General features: G+C 45.2%; 1 protein-coding gene across 1 annotated transcript in view; it reads left to right on the forward strand.

The window, feature by feature from the left end:
* Positions 1–7,869, forward strand: part of LOC308164349 (putative RNA-binding protein 46) — a gene marked incomplete at both ends in the record, with an annotated part of 17,729 nt that extends 9,860 nt beyond the window's left edge. The window contains 3 exons of the mRNA XM_080538460.1: positions 187–1,007; positions 2,875–2,977; positions 7,508–7,869. Of these exons, the coding sequence (XP_080394586.1) occupies positions 187–1,007; positions 2,875–2,977; positions 7,508–7,869 (1,286 nt within the window). The remainder of the gene's footprint in view (positions 1–186; positions 1,008–2,874; positions 2,978–7,507) is intronic.
* Positions 7,870–15,407: the final 7,538 nt, after the last annotated feature.

A 15,407-nucleotide genomic window follows, 5' to 3' on the forward strand; every position in this document is an offset into this window, starting at 1 on the left:
CCTGTGTTCATGTGTTCATGTGTGTGTTTCCCTGTGTTCATGTGTGTGTTCATGTGTGTGTTTCCCTGTGTTCATGTGTTCATGTGTGTGTGTTCATGTGTGTGTTTCCCTGTGTTCATGTGTTCATGTGTTCATGTGTGTGTGTTCATGTGTGTGTTTCCCTGTGTGTGTCCCCCCACCCTCCAGGCACCTTCCAGCTGTGGGGCCACACCACCTGGGCGTGGTGGGCGGAGCCGGAGAAGGACGTGGACGAGGAGACCATGCTGCGCATGCGCGTCCTCTACGTCCACAACCTGATGGTGGCCACGTCGGAGGACGCCCTGCGCCTGGAGTTCTCCCGCTTCAAGCCGGGCGCCGTGGAGCGCGTCAAGAAGCTGACGGACTACGCCTTCGTCCTCTACCACAGCCGCGAGGACGCCCTGGCCACACTGCACCACATGAACGGGGCGCTCATCGACGGAGCCGTGGTGGAGGTCACCCTGGCCAAGCCCGTCAGCAGAGATGGCGCCGGTGGCACCCAGCGCTGCTTCGGTAACCGTGGCTACACGGGGGTCGCAGGGGGTGGAGGAGTCGGAGGAGGAGTCGTGGGGCCGTACGGCGATGTGGGGAACGGAGTAGGAGGAGTACGAGGAGGAGGAGTACGAGGAGTGGGCTTCCTCTACCGAGAGGATGGAGGGATGGGAGGAGGAGGAGGAGGGGGGATGGAGGGGGGGACCCCACTTCGGCCTTTCAGCATGCCTCACCGCCTGGGCGGTCCTTTCATCGGAGGAGGAGGAGGAGGAGGAGAGGGAGGAGGAGGAGGAGGGGTGGACCTGGAGAGATGTGTGTATCCCTTCATCCCCGGGGCCAGCCTGACTCCCACCAGCCTCCACTCTCTGAAGCCAGGCCAGTTCTGCTCTGCCGTCTCCCTGCTGGACTTCTACTGCCACAAGTACAGCTGGGATCTGCCTGAGTACCACCTCTACTCCACCCCCGGGCTGGACGGCAAGCTGCTGCTCATATACAAGGTCTGTCTGTCTGGCTGGCTGCCTCTCTGGCTGGCTGCCTCTCTGTCTGTCTGGCTGGCTGGCTCTCTGTCTGTCTGTCTGGCTGGCTGGCTGGCTGGCTGGCTGGCTGGCTGGCTGGCTCTCTGTCTGTCTGGCTGGCTGGCTGGCTCTCTGTCTGGCTGGCTGGCTGGCTCTCTGTCTGTCTGGCTGGCTGGCTGGCTGGCTGGCTCTCTGTATGTCTGGCTGGCTGGCTGGCTCTCTGTCTGTCTGGCTGGCTGGCTCTCTGTCTGTCAGGCTGGCTGGCTGGCTCTCTGTCTGGCTGGCTCGCTGGCTTTCTGGCTGGCTGGCTGGCTGAATGCGTGTCTCTGTGTCTGGCTCTCTGGTTGGTTGCCTCTGTCTGTCTGGCTGGCTGGCTGGCTCTCTGGCTGGCTGGCTGAATGTGTGTATCTGTGTCTGTCTGTCTGTCTTTGTGTCTGTCTGTCTTTCTGTCTCTGTTTGTCTCTGTCTCTGTGTCTGTCAGGCATGATAATCGCTCACCTTTCGGCGAAATTCGCCGTTTTGAATCCAAAATAGGTGACCTACCTGAATCCGATGAGAATATATTTGGAGGGGGGGCGGGGGGGGGGGTTGCTGTGGAGCGGAGTGATGTCATTCAACTTGTGTTTACAGTTGGGCTACTAGGCTACTTGTTTTTAGCCTAGCCTAGCCATTGAAGGCTACATTGCTAGTGTAGGAATACGCCATAAGCGATGGGATCTAACGCTGGCGGGCAGTGATCCTCAGGTTTTGATGTGAGCAGTTAACACATTTCATTGGTCCCTGTTTTCCAAGAGTCTGAGGTTGAGATTTACTTGGGTGTGTTTGAGGCATTGCCGCTGGGCAAAAGATGTGTGGGCCATACTTTTGCAGAGTTAACTGACTGGTAAAGGAAACCTGGTCTCCTCTCCCTATGGAAGACAGCCTCGACACTTGCGAGTGTGGCAGAACCTGCAGCTAAAAAACGAGGCTACTGCTCTAATTGACACGGTGGCTAAAGATGCCTATTAGTACAGTAGAGAAAAAACGAACAAATCCTTTATACATTTTTTGTGTACCGGTATTTGGCCGTTTTTATTTCGGGTAGGCTATAACTAGACTATTGGTAAACATTGTAATTGGACTGAACAGCTATACATGCGTGCGCCGCTCTAATGCGTGCGCAGGGTTTTAGTAATAATAATAATAATAACTTTTATTTGTATAGCAATTTTCCTGCAAACGTTGCAGCTCAAAATGATTTAATCATTATATAATCATAATTTAATTATTTAGTCATTTAAAAGCAATATTAAAAAGATGGGTTTTTAGTCTTGACTTGAAAATATTTGCTGAGGTTGGCATCCCTATTGTACACTGGCAGTGCATTCCACAATCTGGGTGCATAAAATGAGAATGCAGCCTCACCAAATCTCTTCTTTTGTACATGAGGTACACAGAGAAAGCCAGCGTCAGAAAACCTGAGAGCTCTATTGGGCTGATATGCTAGCAGAAGGTCTTTCAGATATTCTGGTGCTGTGCCAGTGAGAGCTTTATAAACATAGATATAGCGGCATGCCTTTTTCTGTTGTGCATTATTGTTATGTTAGCCTAATGTAATTATTCAGGAGACATTCATGACAGTCTGTCTGTCTGTCTGTCTCTGTGTCTGTCTGTCTCTATGTCTGTCTGTCTCTGTCTGTCTCTGTGTCTGTCTTTGTCTGTCTGTCTGTCTGTCTGTGTCTATCTGTGTCTGTCTGTCTCTGTCTGTCTCTGTCTATGTCTGTGTCTGTCTCTGTCTGTGTCTGTCTGTCTGACTCTGTGTCTCTGAGAGAGATGGTCACCGTGTGTTGATGCCTGTGTTGTCCACTAGGTGGTGATCTCTCCAGCGAGGAGCAGCTTCATGCCTGACAAGGTGTGCGGCGTCCTGGAGGATGCCAAGGAGCTGGCCGCTCAGAACGTCTTATGGAACCTGGGTACACACACACGTACACACACACACACACACACACACACACACACACACACGTACACACACACACACACACACACACACACACACACACACACACACACACACACACTAGGGATGTACCCGAATACAAATAAGTTATTCAGGAAAGCACATATAATGCGATGGAAACACATACAGCTTCTACCCGAAGTTGCTTGTTATTATTCTGAAAAAAGCCATTGACATGTCTGTTCGTCAGCCATTATTTTTCTTCAAATCCATTCATATCATTGTGAATGGTCACAAGATAAAAATGCCCATTCTGTTTGCAACATAGGACTTTGATTCCACTAACTAGTCTTTTCATTTACTACACATTTTGGAAAAGTGATCACTATTCAGTAGCCGTCCCCACCAAGTCAGCGCTGCCTCGATGCGAAACTCTTGCATTGGAAGTAGTAATTCACATTTCCCTTGCGAACTGCAGTGATGTTAACACTTCAAGAAACGCGAATGCAGCATCATTGGAATTTAAGATGATTCCCTTCAACTGAAGGATATTTTTCTATATATCTTTAATGTAAATCATTTCTATTTCCAATGCAAAACAGAATCTTTCAGTTTCAATTTTTTGTTTTTTTTTGTTTCTGGTTGTTCAACGTCCCCCAGTTAAAGGGCTGGTGGTGGGATTCAAAGCTTAGTTTAGTTTAAAAAAATAAAAGGAGAGAGAGAGATAAAACATACAGTATGATGATGGGGTGATGATGTTAATTATAAACCAATATGAATTGAACCAATATTGATTGAAGGCACAAACATTGCATTGCCAATGAATATTAGATTAGAAGCTACAAATTTTGCCTGATTGAATCTGACTTCCGGTATAAACCACGCCCACTTCTGGTCTTCTATCCGAATACAGATACAGATACAGATAACTTTGTAGGTTGAACAGATACAGATACAGATAATGTTGTAGGTTGAACAGATACGGATACAGATAATGATGTCTCTGTACACCACTAACTAGGGCTGTCCCAAACGACAATTTTTCGATTAGTCGATTACTCTAACGACTAATTTAATGATTAGTCTAACGATTATTTTTTTGCTGTTCGATTAATGTATCACTTAATTTCCCCCCAAATAATGGCTGTATTGTCTCTCTCTGTTTAACAGTGTCTTTATAAAGCACTCTGGGTAATAGTTGCTGCTCTTATAAAACAAAGCAGTGTGTGACATGCACATTACTCAGACGGCCGCCCCTTTAAATGATCAGCTGATGTATGGGGGCTGTCTGTGGGCCCGCAATTAAACACACACCTTTAATTCGGCGACCTGCTACTACTACTACTACTGTAACTGCCTCTGTCAAACAGCCCCAGACACAGGGCAGACTCACTGCTATGTTTAGCCAACTTGAATGCCAACATGGCCATCAGGGTTTCTCCTGGCTCAAAATGAGGCGGAGGTGGTACCAGTGGTGTTTGACATCGGGGGGGGACCCATGAAGCAGGGCTGTCTGGGGGTCCTTAAACATCAAATACTTAATTTCTTGCATTCTGGTGAATTGATATGCACCAATTTGTGCCCTTTCTGCATCAATTTATGGTGGAAATGTCATTATTTATGTAAAGGAAAACACAATATTCAGGCACCAGATGACCATTCAAAATAGAATGTAATATAATGCAATATAAGGCTCTCATGCATTCTGTACTTTCAAATATGTATTCTCCTTGAGCAGTCAACATCAACTATCAGCTATTTCGCTAGCAAACACGAAAGCTAACTTATTTGCGAAACAGCGCCCCCGCCACCACGTCGGCGCAGTGCCGCAATTGCAGTCAGAAATGACAGAAACGCTTGTAGAAAATACGACCGTCAGTTTGTCGAGAGCTGGAGGCTGTTGGGAATTTGTATTAAAATCACTAGAAGTGATAAATCATGTACTATGTGCTCATTTAAATAATATGTGAATGCGGTCAGTTGAGAACAATAGGAAGGTCACGCAAAGCCAAAAGAGAGGTTCTGTTTTTGAGCGACAAGAAGAAATACAAGCTCCTGACTAAAAGAACGTTTTATGATTCAAACTGCCTGTAAATTACTTATTTTTACCTATGTGCTAACAACCATTTTACACCTGCTGTTATAATATTCTATTTTTCTGTACTTTCATAACTAATGATTAATGATAAGTCTATTCTTCTAACTTGTAAATCGAATCCTAATATTACTGTGTAACTTCAATAGTTGTGTTTTCACAAGACATTCTGATAAGGACACTGACACAATGCTCTGCTCATACAAAGTACGATATCACCATGGGAACGGGAGGCCAGCAGGACACACTGCTGATAACACACAGTACACTCTCGCGCACCCACACAGAGAGAAGTTGAAGGCCATGCTAACGAGCAGCTGCAACGGATTTTGTACGGACAATTGGAAAACTACTAGATAGGGGGGGGGGAGGCACCACCCAGCCCCAAATGTTAAATCAAATGTATAAAGGACTATGTACGGAGGTGAGAGGGACTCTTGTTTTTAGTGGAGCCACTGCAGTTAACTTGTTGACGGCTAGCTGAGATAGGCCTGCAGAGGTGAAGCTAGATAAGACACTTTTCCATGGAAATGAACTATTATTGCTTGCTGATGTGCTTGAATAAATATTATCTTAATGAACAGTTCAGTAGTGGTGCCTAATATTTGATTGGATCATATCATCTTAAGAAGTGATATCAAGGACGTCTCGTTGAGATTAAACGAACTCGCTTGTAAGTGACGACTCAATTAAATCGATTCTGGAGAAGTTGATCGCCTTACAAAATTGGTGACCCCGACGTGATCTTCAACGGGATGCAAGGAGGAGTGGGCGAGGCTGGATTCGGACTGAGCACTTCCACGGTACCAAGACAAAAGAGGTGAGCAGAGCCATTTAATGAAATCTGCTTAGGTAGACAATAGTGTTTTAGGTGGAAAGTGCTGGGCCTGAATCGTGTGTCAAACCCATTCTGATCTGTGTCTTTGAAGATCCGTCACAAAGTAAGGATAATCATTAATTAAATTGACATTCTATACATTATTGAACACCACTGTCTGATATTTAAGCACATCTTGTATTAACGTGTAATAGACCCGCCGAGGTCTAAAGAAGGGACAGTAGCTAAGTCCTGGAAATAAAAAGGGGTAACCAGCCCCCAGGATAGACCCGCCGAGGTCTAAGGTAAGGAAAGACACGACAGTCCTGGATATTAAGAGGTAACCAGCCCCCAGGATAGACCCGACGAGGTCTAAAGAAAGGACGGTGTCCCGAAGGTTGAAATACCTTGCAAACCAAGTGAGGAGTGTAGGTCATTGCGAGTAGGGTAGCGTTCACGGCAGGACTGCAGTCCGGTGAAGGTCCTATATTAGCGTGCCTCCTCTCACAGCGGGCGCTAAAATAATTGTGACGTTAGGATTATAAGGTTCTATCATCATTTTAGTCAAAATTGAGTTTTTTGCATAATCTGATCCATTAAGTGGTTTATTAATGTGTGGTGGTATTTTTAAAATGTTGACATTTTGAGTGGGTAATTTATAAAATACAAAGGTTCCATCTCACAAAACATAATGGAATGTAAAAACTTGACGCTCAGTGTCTCTGAACTACCCTAAACGGAGATAGAACCTTATAATTCTAAACTCATGCAAAGGTGTTACGTAATATTGTATGTAAATCATAGTTGGAATTGTTATTATTATTGTAATTATTACTATTAAAAGGGATAGTTGAGTGAGGCGCCCTGGAGCAACTGGGGGGTGTTCCATCGGCGTCGCTGGGGGAGAGTCCGGGTTTGGTCTGACGGGTCTCGCGAGAGTTCCTAAAAATATCCAGGCATATTCTGGGTCTCGCGGGAGTTGTCGGAGGTGGGCCGGGTTTTTTCCTTTGGCGGCGTTGATGGGGGGCCCCCCCCTGGTCTAGACTGAGTGCTCCCTGGCTTGGTATATCACTCAAATATCACTTGCAAACTTTGTAAAATATGTTATGCCTCGTTCAAGGTGTTTAAAGAAGTGTTGTGCTGCGGGTGTGACCCACCATTGAAGCGCAGACAGCAGGGAAAAAAAAAGCTCACTAGGAGTGTCTCTGTTGACGCACGGTGATGTATGTCTCACGGGTTGTATAATAGTAGTATTTTTGGTGTGTTCTGATATTGACATATTGGGTGAGGGTGGTTTTGTTTAGTTGTTCAGTTTGTTTAGTATTGGTTGGCAATAATAATATTGATGATAAGGGTGGCAGCATAGCCACACGATACAGTGAACCTTCAGTAGAATGACTATCTAGATGAGCAGATAATGCAGAACACATAAGACATAGTATATAGTATACATAGTATATATTATATAAGACATAATACATAGAGGACCGACAAGATAGATACACACAGATATAATATAAGACCTTAATTAATTCAGAAGAAAGAAAAACCGACGAGACCGAGGAGAAACAGGCCGTGCAGCGTGAGAGGTTGTTGAAAATGCAGGTGACCGTAGTTGTGGCTACGACAAGGAAGAAGGAATGTAAAGAATGCAAGATATTGGTCCAGCTTGGAGAGGTGCCGCAGGCCTCTGCAGCACCACAGCCCCCGGCTCAGTACCAATCCTTCCCCGAATATCAACAGAGAGGCGGAGGGAGAGGACGTGGGCGAGGAGGCCGCAGGAGAGGCCGTGGAGGACCAAGAACACCAGGAGCAGGTGCCTGCCACACATGTGGAGGAACAGGACACTGGAAGAAGAAATGCCCTAACCAAGGGGGCCAACAGCAGTCATGGGGACCAACGCAGCAGCAGCAATGGCAGCCCCAGCAGTTTCGACCCCCCACACAGCAACAGTGGGGGGGCCCGATGCCAGGCCAACCGGCCCCAACCATAATGGCCCCCATGATGAATCAACCACAAGGAGGGGCTCCTTATGGTCAAAGCCTATAGGGATGCCCGGGAGGCGAAAGAGGAACCTACCACTTCCACCCGAACGAAGAACCAATGATTGAAATACTGGTGGGAGGAGAGAAAAAACAGTTCATGGTAGATACTGGAGCAGCAGCGTCCACCATGACAAACCACAAGGGTAGAGTTCCTCCTCTGTCGGAAAATCTGGCCATGACGACAGTAGGCTACTCCGGACAGGCACAGACACAGAAATAAACAATCCCCCTAGAAACAAAAATAGGCCACCAGAAATTGTCACACAACTACCTGTTCGCTCCCCAATGCCCCGTAAACTTAATGGGGAGGGACCTGTTATGTAAATTGAACGCGGAGGTAACTTGTGGACCAGACGGATTAACAGTAACACTTCCCGGCGGCAGGAAAGTCACCGGGGAAGCCCAATGCAGAATACTGATAATGAGAGATTGGTGGACCCCTTATGGTTTGGAGATGGTTAAGAATTTCATCTCAGACTGTGATGTGTGCAATAAGCACAACCCAAAAACAGTACTTAAATGCCCAATGGGCACATATCCAGTGCCTCCCTGCCCATTTCGAGAGATATGTATTGACTTCACGGACATGGGATTAGACAATAGAGTACAAGGCAAAAGATACTTGTTGGTGGTGATTGATAGGTTTTCAAGGTGGCCTGAAGCATATCCGTGTAAACGGGAGGATGCTGCGTCTGTACTAAAGTGCCTCTTACAGGATTTCATACCACGGTTTGGCTTCCCTACAATGATACACTTTGATAATGGGTCACATAAAAATAAAATAAAAGTCCATATGGCTGCAATTGAGACAGCAATGGGGATTAAGCATCGATTTGGTTCAGTCTACCACCCCCAGTAGTCACAGGGTTAGGGTTATGTTGAGAGGGATAACCAATCTATTAAAAGAAAGCTTGCCGACATGATACAGAGACAGAGGGAGGTGGCTTGAACCCCCTCTCCATGAAAATGAATATATGTCAAAACTCTAACTAATCTCAATCGAGTTTTCTCTTCACAGGAACTGAATGCTGCGGAGAAAGCAGACAACGGCAAAACAGACTCCTATTTTAGACCCAGGCGACGTGGTGGACAAGACCGTGGGAGGTATATTGACCACCTCACACGCTGTCAGAGTCGAAGGTAAACCGGGTACAGGGTGGCCTCTCTTGTCACACTGTACCAAAGCAGACCCACCACATGTATAACATTTTCAAATTCCTGGCGACTCTGTCAGCATGCACTAAGCCTCAAATAATGTGGAAAGTAACACAACAAGTGGACTATTAATCCATGATATTAGCGATCACCTGCCTGTCTTTTCATTTTATGAATGTAATTATAGAAAGAAGAGGGAGTTAAAGGAAATGACATACAAGACAGTAGAACTGAGGAATCCATATCTGCTTTTAGAAATGAGTTATTAAAATGGAATTAGAAGAGTATATATGAAGAATCAGATGTGGACAAAGCGTATGGGTTATTCCTAGAAACATTTAAAGTTCTATATGACAAAAACTGCCCACTAAAACAATGTAGCAATAAGAATACATATTCTGAAAATCTGTGGATGTCCAGGGGCATTCAAAATGCATACAAGAAAAAGTATACTCTATAAAGTGTATGTATAAAGCATGAAACAAAGGAGGCAGGGGTTACATATAATAAATACAAAAAACAAACTAATTAGTATTATGAGAATATGTAAGAAAGATTATTATACCAGATTATTAGATGAGAATTAGGGAGGGGATTGGGCACCCCGAACCTAGTTCTCAACAGGCGGCGGTGGAATTGCAAAGTTCCGAGGGCACGTTAAAGACTCTATATAGTGCTGGGGAGAGGACTGAAGGCCCCCGTGTCTGATGAAGTATGAATGAACATACTACCGTGGTACCGTCTAGTCGGCGCAGCTGTCGCATCTAGGTGTGTGGGCAGTGCGTGGTACGTGGGCGACAGCCCACACCTAGCGGGATGTGAAGGGAAGTCACACCCGTGAACAGGCAAGGCTGGTGTAAACGGTCAAAGTTTCTAGACCCATAGCGAAGTGGGCTAGGGATCAGACCGTCGGTTCCCAACTGGGCGGCCAATCACCGCTACAGGGTTGGTGTTTAGACACTGACTGGGGATTGCTATCGACTGGGTCACCGGCCGGTTGGGTCGCAAAAGCCTTAAACCATAGGGAAATGGTGGCTGCGCTCAGCTCAATGTACAGTCAGGCCACTATAAGCTGAAACCGAATGCGTTAGTAAGCGAGCAGTGCTTTCCGTGATCAGAGCTCTGAAAAGGAGACGTCTGGGAAGCGGAAGGGGTGGAGGTAGACTGACTCTGACCCAAGAAGGGGTTGGAGGGCAGTAAACCTCCATCGGAAAGGGTTCCAGCCTGAGACTGCGCCCTGGGAAGAGGGGAGGTCTGAAGGAACAAAGTGAAAAAATAATGTTAAAGGAACAAAGTAGAACATTTTACAGACAATGACGGGAAAATTAGCCTTATAAATTAGGTGGTGGATGGATTTAAGAAAAAAAAAAAATAATAATATATATATATATATACAGTATATATAAGTATATATATGTTGTTGATATGGGGCCAAAACTAGTTAAAGAAATAAACGGCACTGGAAAGAGATTTGCTGAGGAGGACTGTGGAGAGAGAATCACTGACTCAATATCGATGGGAACTATAGGAAAACATAAACATATTTTACTGATATACTGATATGGTAAACAAATGTATGAACAAAACTTCAACAGATAAACACCTCTTCACCAATTACAGACCGGTATCCTTATTATAACAGTTAGAGTTAGGGTTAGGGTTAGAGAAACTATATGATGAAAGACTGGCCAATTTCATTGAAAAACATCAACTACTAATGGATAGTCAGTATGGTTTTAGAACAGCTAGATCTACTGCCATGGCATTAATGGAGCTAGTAGAAGCAAATAACAACTTGTACAGAGAGAAAGAAATATGCATTGGGCATATTCATTGACCTTAAAAAAGCATTCGACACAATAGATCATGAGATTCTACTTTTAAAAAAAAAGGACAGGTATGGTGTCAGAGGGGTCGCACTTGAATGGCTTAAAAGCTATATTAGTAATAGACAGCAATTTGTTCAAATAGGCCAGAACAATCAAGGTGCTTAAATATTACCTGTGGTGTAAAATGCTGGGTTGAGACAAACAAGCTATCATTAAATCTGAATAAAACCAAATTCATGCTATTTGGAAATTGCAATATAAATACAGAACTCCATCTGGAAATTGAAAATGTCTAAATCAATAGAGTATATGAAATCAAGTTTTTGGGTGTCTTAAACTGTATGTCCGACTGCCTACAGAGCTTAGCAATATTGCCCGCTTCCTATCCGCATCCGTAATCCCATTTGCAATGAAAAAATGTCCCAAAACTTCGACATACTCCTCCCACGTCTGGGTGTTACTGTCAAAAGCAGTGAGTGTTCCGACCATCATGGTAGCCATCTCGACGTCTGGGTTATCACTATTAGCTCCCTCGTCCTCCGACATTAGCCGAGTTGTCCGCGTTCTAGAACTCACAAGTTGTTCGTCTTTTCCACAACTTCCTCCAAGTTCACCGTTTATCTCGTCGCCAGATGTGATATCTTCCTAATATAATAATGATGAGCGGACAGCGGGTAAACATTAACTGGTTTATAGTAATAAGTGCAGAGCATTACAGAGCATGGCCGTTCCCCACATTAGACTAACCCGGAAGCTATACTGCCCCCCCACGGGACCTCCCTGACCCGGCAGATAACCTCTACTACAATTACTGCGCAACGCAACACAGCGAGCGGGACGCACTTTACCGTTTACTCCGGGTGCAGGCTAATAGCTAATAGCATTGGTGGCTAACGAAAGCTAGCCCGGCAACGGAGCAAAACACTCGCCGAAACTTCTTCAAACTTCTTTATTTATGTTATATCCTGAGGACTAGGGAACCTCACCTGTATAACATACACTCAGACAACGGTTGTAACTTGAATATTTATTGCTATCTACTGTGGAGCCCCACGTTAGATCAACCTAACAGTAGGGGAGGAAGGGGTTGGCTCATCATATTTCGGCCACTAGGTGGCGCTGTCGCGAACGTCTTCACACGGGTTGGTTGTCACGCTCATCATATTTCGGCCACTGGGTGGCGCTTACGCGAAATCTCTTCTCTGGATATAAGACAAGCAACAACATGAGGTAGGAGGATATTTTGTGTTTTTCATGTCAAATTGTAAATATTCAGCACTTCATTCTTTTTCCTTCTATGCTTGAACACAATGGGTTTATAACAAAACAATTATTACCATAAAAAAGTATAAAGGGAAAGCTATAGATTAGATTGTTTCTAGCTAGCTAGTGAGTTGTTCAATGGTTGTTAGCCCTGTTGCCCTGTTGGCCCTGTTGCTAGCAATTCCAGTTGGAATTCGAAAAAAAACATGGCAACAGTGAATACATCACACATACCCTTTTACAAGATAACAATAACTCCTGATAGGTAAAATATTCTCTGGTTTTTATTTTTCTCACAGACCTTCCATTATGGATAAGGTAAGATAAGACAATAATAAGAAAGTAATCTGTGAAGTCATACTGAAATATCAGCAACTGATATTTCAGTGAAAATAATGAATTAACAAAATAATTGGAAGAGAATAACTGGTTGTCTAGTGAGAATCTCCATTCATTGAAAGGCCCTGTGTTGTGTGTTGCTATTTCAGAGCGATGGAAAGCATGGCTGTGGCCTTCGCAGGCATTCTGTGCCCTCCAAGAGACGGGATGACTATGTGAACCGGCTCAGTCTGAGTAGAAGAAAGCTCTTCTCTGCTGAGGTGAAGACCCCCAACCAGGGACAAGGGCCTAGTGGAGACCAGGTCCGACAGGGGATCAAACAGTTCTTCCTTGGACTGAGCTCTGTAATGGCTGAGGTACAGTCACATCCCATAATGTATAGGAACGGTTCTTAAACTTTTTGTCTGGTGACCGACCCCCTTCCCAACCCACTGATTTGATAACATACTGTCATGGCTGACCTCCCTCAAGTGTTAACCACTGCATAAAACGGAAAGCAGAAGCTGAGATGTAACTAGGGTTGGGTACCGTTTGGTTTTATTCGATACCGGTGCCAAATCGGTACTTTAAAAACGGCACCGGTACCGAAACGGTACTTAAATCTGTACTTTTGATATAAAAAAAAGAAAATGACTGACACGATTTTCCGAGTGCACGCCATTAATGCCGAGCGGCGATGTTTTATATAAGGTGATCAAATACCAACATATCCTGATGCTACAGCTGCAGCAGAACATGGGGAACTACAGCACTGAACATAGGTTACCGTATAATATACATGTGACTGACAGATCCGCCCAAGACACTGACACACACACACACACACACACACACACACACACTGAAAGATAATCAGCTAATTGAATATGAAGTACACAAGAGTACACACAGAACCGGGAACGCGCATACAGCACTGAACAACATCCGTAGAATATAAACTTGTGACTGTCAGTCACATACACACACACACACACACACACACACACTGTTACACACCCGAAGGTAGTAACAAATAAGGGAGTCCACACATGCGTTTAAATGATACAATTAAAGTTTTATTTACTTAAATGAAAAAAAATAAACTAAATAACATGTATATGATTATGGATAAGAATCAGTAGTGTATGCCATGAGTGAATGGTTGTAGAATGTATGTTGTATGTGTAAGGTGTATGAATGTATGTAGTGTAAAACTAAAAGGCCCCAAAAACCAGGTACCCAGAGACCTTACCAACAGAACCCAAATCATAAGGAAGAGAGAGAGAGAGCTGAGGACACCCCTCTCATATATACATCCCCAGCTCCCCAAACCCAGGTGACACCACTCAACCTAACGACCCACCCACTCTGCCCAGGCTCCAGCCACAGCCAATATGCAGGCAGAGTGGGAGGCGTCACATCCCCCCCCTAAAAAACATGGTTCCCCACTATACTAATCAAATAACTATAAACTTTGTCCCCACCCCCCCACAATAAGTAAACCCAAAATGCATCAATAATGCCATGTCCTACTCCTTCTCCTCACCACCCTGCTTCCACTCTCAGCAACCTCGGACCCCAGGAGCCATTTAAGAGAGTCCCCACTCCCACTCTCAGCAACCTCGGACCCTAAAAGCAATTTAAGAGAGTAAACAAACCGGCTAGCATGAAAAGGAAAAAAAAAACAGGCAAATCAACAAAACACAAGCAAAACATTTAAAGAAATTAAGGCTTCATAGTACACAGCGTCTTATCTTGTGCACCTCCTATGGCCACAAACAACCTGCGTCGAAAACCATCGACATAGACACCAATCTCATCCGGCGACATAGATAGAAATTGTTCAAGTAACATACAATTAACCACACCAATTACCCCCTCTGCCCCCTGAGTGGTACTTGGCGCGTCGCGCGCCCTGGTAATTTCACCGGTAACACTACTGGCTGGACACGCCATGCCAGCCCCGTCCAATCGAATTGGACTCGGCGATTCTTGAGTGACAGACCCATCTGCCCACACTCGCACCCCAGCAATATCGTTACCCAAAATGATGTCTACACCTTCAACAGGCAACTCAGCGCGCACACCCATTTGTACGTCTCCATTCCCCAACCCTGAAACGAGAGACATATTATGCACGGGCACCGGGAACACAGACATACCCATCCCTCGAATCAAAATAACGTCCCCTGTGTCAGTTTCTGATGAAAAAGGTAACACCGAGGCACGCACAAACGAATCTATCGAACCAGTGTCCCGCAGTATCTTTACCGGCAGCCGATGTTCACTGCCCTGCAACGACACAAACCCATCAGAAATAAACGACCGATACTTTTCCAAACACGGTACCGACGGCAACGCCACTGGCTCGAATGAATTGGCCAGTAACGCCGGTTTCACCTGTGTGTTAGGGAATCTATTGTTTGCTTTTAATACTGGACATTCCCGTACCCAATGCCCAACCCCTTTGCAATAGTGACACAGTGCGCCGTCAACATTCACATCAGAGTAAAAATTCGGACGAGGAGAAAAACTCTCCCTTCGAACTCTCTCCGTACCTGGCCCACTACCATTACCTTTGCGAATCAACACATATTCATCGGCCAGGACGGCTGCGTCACTCGCCGTCTTCGCCTTCTGCTCTGTAATATAAGTTGCCACATTATTAGGTAACGAGTTCTTAAACTGTTCCAATACCATCAGGTCACACAGTTGCTCAAAAGTTTCTACCCCAGATGCCGAACACCACCGGGTAAACGGGATAACCAGATCACGTGCAAACTCAACGTGAGACTGCTTATCTCCCTTTGTCCATGTTCGGAACCGCTGTCTATATGCTTCCGGTACCAGCTCATAGGCTCTAAGCACCGCTGACTTAATACGTTCGTAACATTTACAATCAGCGGGACCCAACGCAGAGT

This window comes from Nansenia antarctica (genome assembly GCF_963989245.1).
Source record: "Nansenia antarctica genome assembly, chromosome: 8".
Classification (NCBI taxonomy): Eukaryota; Metazoa; Chordata; class Actinopteri; order Argentiniformes; family Microstomatidae; genus Nansenia; species Nansenia antarctica.